We start from the raw sequence: 5,796 nt of genomic DNA, 5'->3' as shown, positions 1-5,796 counted from the left end.
TCACCCCTATGTATTATCTGGAATAAAGGCTCATCAATATGGCTCTTCCCATAGCAATCAAAGAATTGAAGCATGGTGGGCTTTGCTGCGTCGAGCATATTCGTCGTGGTGGTTAAACTTTTTCAAAGACCTTGTTGCTAATGGGATTTGGACACAAGTAAAAAGATTGCGATTTCAATTGCTTCACTTAAAAAAAAATCAGATCCAGTTAAAATTTTTAAGAATTTAGCCAGTCCGTTTGCATCCAAACCTTTAATCCACCTTTTAAGATCCAGTTTTGGATCTGCCTTAATAAGTTTGCAGACGTTTTGTGTACTAGGATGGAGCGACTCGTAAATCTGAAACAGGCCGTCAGTCGACATAATGAGTGGTTTTAGCAAATGCAAGACGTCCAACCAGCAATCCGTCACGTATCGTGGTTTTTGCACAAGTTCTTTGTGAGCAATTTCAACAAACAAGTTCTTTAGTTGCTAATTTTTTTGCACTCAAACGCTGTTAAAAAATCCTGTACATCTTCATCATCAACTGCAAGACAAACGAGAAAGTACGTTTTCGACCACACTAGACTGAGTGGTCGAATTATACTTCATAAAGGAACCCAGATACATACCTTTTGAGACAAAATCTTCGTCAAAAATACAGGAGCACAAGAAAACTCGAGATATTTTGCTTTAAAAATAGCGCTCTTTAGTATAACCTTTCACAACCATTCTAGCTATCGCTTGCCACTTTTCCCGGGTAACGTCGTGACGAATCACTGGGACTCGTTAATCCTCGCCTAACATGAAACTATTATATATTTCATTCCAAAAGAGAGAAAATGCATCTCTGGCAACGCCGACTGCTTCAATCTTTTCCTCAACATCTCTGGAATCAATCATCTTGACATTCACACACTTCTTTAAAATATCATATTTTTCAAAATAGTGCAAGAAGTCAGCTTTCACGTTACAACTATGAATAAGCAATACTTCTCGCTCCACAAACTCATTTGCGATACTTTCTTCGACAAAGGTAGCTCCTTCAGAATTTTCACCTGCAACATACTACATTTAGGAGCTGATTACATGGAGCAATTTCAGCCCGCTCATCCGGCCTGAAATTTTGTATGATTATATGGTCAATTTCAACCCTGTCAAACGGCCGGGCTGAATGTCACGATGCTTGCCCGAAGCATGCTCGCCAGTTGTCGTTCAATTTAAAACAGTGCAAGGAGTGCAACACAAACCGTTAAAAACATGGCAGCAAGAAAATGAACGAACGCTTTATTTCTTAACACTTTGTCACTACCTTATATTTTAGCGAGACGAAACCAAACCACCTCGTATTGCCTGAATTTTTCATAGGTAAAATCAGAAGTATCGAATTCTATCAACCTTTAAATAACGTCTTAAGTTGTCCAGCTTTTTGCAATTTTTGACCCAAATCATATATCTTGTTTTTCTCACTCAATTTTTTCGGAGGTTTTCGTCAACTCCGAGAAATTTCAGAGTATAATACATTTTTTTGTTGTTTTTAAAAGCATTAATATTGCCACGCATGCGGGAATAATAATATCAGCAGTGGTTTCAGCCCGCGCTAAACGATTACCTGAGAGAATTTCCAGCCCGGGCTGAATAACAGCCCGGATAACTCAAACCGGGCTGAAATTGCTCCATGTAATCGGCATATTAATGTAGTAAAGATGGGCAACAAGCCACATTATTTCCGACTGTTCTATTTTTATATTCCACTTGAATTAATTCCCAATGATATTTTACACCATTATTACAATACAATCAAATTAATAGATGCTTTTCTTTTATAATATGTAATTGGAACATCTTTTTTATAAAAAGACTGACAAGTAAAAGGATAATATATATTACTCACAAACCTTGGAAAGAATTTATCTCAAAAGCATCACAATTTTGGAGACTCTTAACTGCAAGCGGTGTTAAAATCGCATCATCAATATATAACTGTTCAGCCAAAGTTGTGGAATGCGATTCTTCTCCAAGTTGCGGTTCAGAGCACAATGATTTATTTTGAATATTTGTTAGTCCAATTTCTTCAAAATGTAATTGCTTTTCCACAACATCTACTAATTCGTTAGCAACTATAAAACAAATATTTAAAGTAAATGGTTTGAGAACGGGAGTATCGTTACATCTTTGTAAATGTAGATCGTCCAGGTTGGTATAGTCCTGAGAAGTACTGTTTTTGTTGTTGTTGGCTGACGTTTCGACAACCTTAGCGGTAGTCATCTTCAGAGTCAAATGAGGTGTAAACATCAGATTAGCCGTATTTTTTATCTGGTTATCTGGTTAAGGCTTTTTTACAAAGTTATAAGATTGATGTTGGTCCAGTCATTTATATTTTTTACTTAAATGCTTGTCAGACATGAATTTGCCAATTCTTTTCGAGATATGCATATCTTGCATCAAAAAAATTGAAAAAAATTCCTCCATTCATAATGAATTGAGTTCAGGCCCAGGAAATGGATTAGGATCTTTTCAAAATATAATTCAGAAAATATGAAAGAAAAGTTAATAATAAAGTTGTGTTAAATTAATGCAGCACATGTAAACATTCAAGTGGAAATTTCCTTTTGGTGTCCAAATAATTTTCCATATTCATGTTCAATTTGTCACGCGCGTGATCTCGCGTGACTTCCACGTATGTATGTTTAAATCTAAACCTAAACAGTCCTATATTTTGACAAGGTAGTAGCAGGGCCGTAACCAGAAAGTTTCAAGGGGGGGGGTGAACATTTGATAAAAAGGAACATATATAACACAATTATATATTTATGAAATTTAGCATTACATCAATGCTTTCGAATAGAACAAATAGCTTTTTCTATGATTTTCTTTTCACGGTAAATTTAAAATATAGTGTCAAATTAAAATCGACGACGATGCTTTCTTGAATAAATGTTTATTGTTCTTTTATTTCTGTAAAGCAAACTAGCATAGAAAAGTGGACCTTTTTAGTTATGGGAGGATGCACGTGCACACAGTGCACCCCCCTGGTTACGTGCCTGCTCTCAACACAAAATGACCGACCGATAACGAAAACAGTTTAACAAAACCGTAAATTAAAATATCTCATATGCAAATTACAAAACACGAAAAAATTAGGGGGGAATAATAACGAGTGATTTTACTACATTTTTGCAGCTCTTTTAACTTCAAAATCTATTTGTATCTAAATGAAAAACGAGATTGGAGTTAGAGTTTGTAAAAAATGTTTTGTAAAAAACCCATGCATGGAGCACTTACCCTGTCATTCATCATATTTTTGAATGTTCAAAGGCATTGCAGATTGGCTACAATTATTTTCGCATAAATTTAGGTGAATTAGACCCAATCACAGCACCTCATCTTCATACACGAAAAAGCCAATCTTTAAGGACCAAAAAGTCAAAAAAGATCAACTTTTTGTCTCATAAAATATATTGCAAAGTTTTTAAATGGTACTGTAGCATCTGTGTTGTGTCAGCTGTAGTCTGTGTATTCACTGTAAAATCTTATAAGACTTATAAAATCTTCAGAACGTTGACAACAGTAAGGGTTATAATTAAGCACAAGTTTTTTGGTTTTATGATGTCCTACAATACAGACAACACTCTATGTTTATACTTCATATAGACGTATATTATTGTTAATCTTTTTGCCTAATTACGATTCACTGCAGTTCACACAAAAGCAGTGGCGTGCGGTGACCGAATTTAATAGGCAAGCGCTGGGGGTGAGGTTCGCGGCATGCCGCGAAGCTATCTAGGGGTTCTGTATTAGCAACAGAAGAAATAGCCAATCCTACACTTACTCAAACGCGCTACTTAAACTTACGCACTTAACTTTATAATTACGTAAAACTACTCAAATTTCAAGTACATTATCCACTGTGTAATAACTGCACCTTGTTTATCAAAATATATAAAAAGCCTGTAAATAAATTCTAACATATAGAATACTCACGACTGTTGTAAATAACTTCTTTGCTAGTGAATAAAATAATCACAAAATTTAATAGCGTTCTAGTACATTGAAATCACGTTCAGAGCTCATACGCAAGACTTATATAACGCTAAAGTATAACATGCTACAGATAATATCTTCTACATACATAAATTAGAAATCAACCACATTCATCAAGAGCATCTAATACCACTAGAATTCGCTTAGGAAACTCCGAAATTGTAACAAATAACTCAGTAAAAAGAAGGGAAAATAATCCTTCAACATTCATGTTATTCAAAGGCTCAGAGAGTTGACCTGAAAGTTTTTTCACAAGAAGTTGTTCGTAAGCAGGAAAAAGACGACTAACTTGCATCGCTAAAGATTGAAGAAGTACATTGGCTTTATTGTAACGACTGTTTTTGTGTTGAAAAAAATGAATTGCAGTCAAATATCGAGGAAAACGTTTACATAAAGTAGCTGCAATTACAGACTTACCCATACCAGCAACAGCAGAAATAACAAATGCACGATTTTGAGAAGTATTGTCTTCAAACCAATCTAAAAACTCTTTAAAAACCCATTCACGTGTTCCATGCAAATATTTTTCATAATGATGCCTAATTTCACTTTCAAAGTTACAGCTAACAAGGTGTTTTGCCAAAATATCTTCTACTGGACGTGAGTGAATTGGACATTCAATTTCTTTCTGATTGCTTCTCATTTCTTCCTGATTACTTTTCATTTCTTCCTGTTTACTTTCAATCACACAGAAGCGATTCTCTACCTGCTGCAAACCTTTCTCTACACCTTCCACTGTTCTCTTAATACCTCTCTGATCAGTTTTAATATCAGTTAAATCGCTCTTAATTTCTTTAAGATCTGATTTTAAAACTTCTATATCAATCTTTAATTCATCCCATTCTTTCAAAATCCTTTTATATTCTTCATTACAATACACTTCACTTGTTATTCTATCTATTTCCTCCTGACTTATTCCTAAACGAACTAATGGTTCGCTTATTTTAACCCAAAAATCTTCAAATTCATCAAAGCTTACTGAAGTGTTAGGTAAGTGAGCAAAACGATCATTACGAAATAACCTGATACGCGTAATGTCTGCTTCAGTTGAATAATCAGTTGGGTCATTTACTGACGTCCATATTGGATCACGAGGTGGCTTTAAACCACAAATATTACGCAGGAGAATACAAAGTAAAGTAATGTCAAACTTATTTTCATTTGGTAATATTGGAGGATTTGGATACAGTTGATCCCATTGATGTTGCTTTATTTGCCTATCTTTTAGCAACAAAAGTTTATCATAATATTTTCTGTCATTTAAAACATAAAATAAATCTGTACCTGACAGTTGTTTCCTCAATGTTATTCTTAAAGCTTCTGCACCAACATCAACAATTAATCTCATAAACTTAAAACCATTAGTTTTTATGTCTGAGCTCAAGACAGACATAATGTTGATCCCTGCAGAAAAAAAGTAGGTAAAATTTCCATGGTACAAATTCATTGTGATTATAAAAGAAAACCAGAGTCCGGTTACACGAAGGAAGAATAGTTTTATCTATTAGATGGCAAATTGTTTTGAATTTTTGCAAAATCTCTTAAAAGGGAATAATATGTGATTTGAACTGAGCAACATTGAAATAAAATATTGTATTGCTTCTTAAATTACAAAATTTCTTTCCCCTAAGGAAAATATAAACACCTTTTTCTACAAGTTTGAAAATTTACTGTCCGACGAATAGTGCTATCCAGGCTTCGTGCAACCGTCCCCAGATGAAAAAGGCACATAATAAATAGGTACAAGTGTGTACATGTGGGTAGCCTTGACCAT

General features: G+C 34.5%; 1 protein-coding gene across 1 annotated transcript; it reads right to left on the bottom strand.

Annotated features, from left to right (window-relative positions):
* Positions 1-1,794: 1,794 nt before the first annotated feature.
* On the bottom strand, positions 1,795-5,468 carry LOC124450613. Its single transcript, XM_047001246.1, has 2 exons — positions 5,307-5,468; positions 1,795-2,098 (listed from the first exon to the last, which is right to left on the bottom strand). The coding sequence occupies exons 1-2, from the start codon at positions 5,413-5,415 to the stop codon at positions 1,869-1,871; spliced, it is 339 nt and encodes a 112-aa protein (XP_046857202.1). The 5' UTR covers positions 5,416-5,468; the 3' UTR covers positions 1,795-1,868.
* Positions 5,469-5,796: the final 328 nt, after the last annotated feature.

The sequence above is a fragment of the Xenia sp. Carnegie-2017 genome, unplaced genomic scaffold, assembly GCF_021976095.1.
Source record: "Xenia sp. Carnegie-2017 unplaced genomic scaffold, XeniaSp_v1 HiC_scaffold_24, whole genome shotgun sequence".
NCBI lineage: Eukaryota > Metazoa > Cnidaria > Anthozoa > Malacalcyonacea > Xeniidae > Xenia > Xenia sp. Carnegie-2017.
The sequence above is the reverse complement of the archived record's forward strand: the minus strand, read 5'-3'. Positions and strand labels throughout refer to the sequence as shown.

What these genes read in the sequence shown, in the direction of transcription:
- LOC124450613 (XM_047001246.1), bottom strand. Translation starts at nt 5,415, where the DNA reads ATGTCTGTCTTGAGCTCAGACATAAAAACTAATGGTTTTAAGTTTATG. An exon ending in ATTGAGGAAACAACTGTCAG is followed by an intron (nt 2,099 to 5,306) that starts GTACAGATTTAT and finishes TTTGTTTTATAG; the next exon opens with TTGCTAACGAATTAGTAGAT.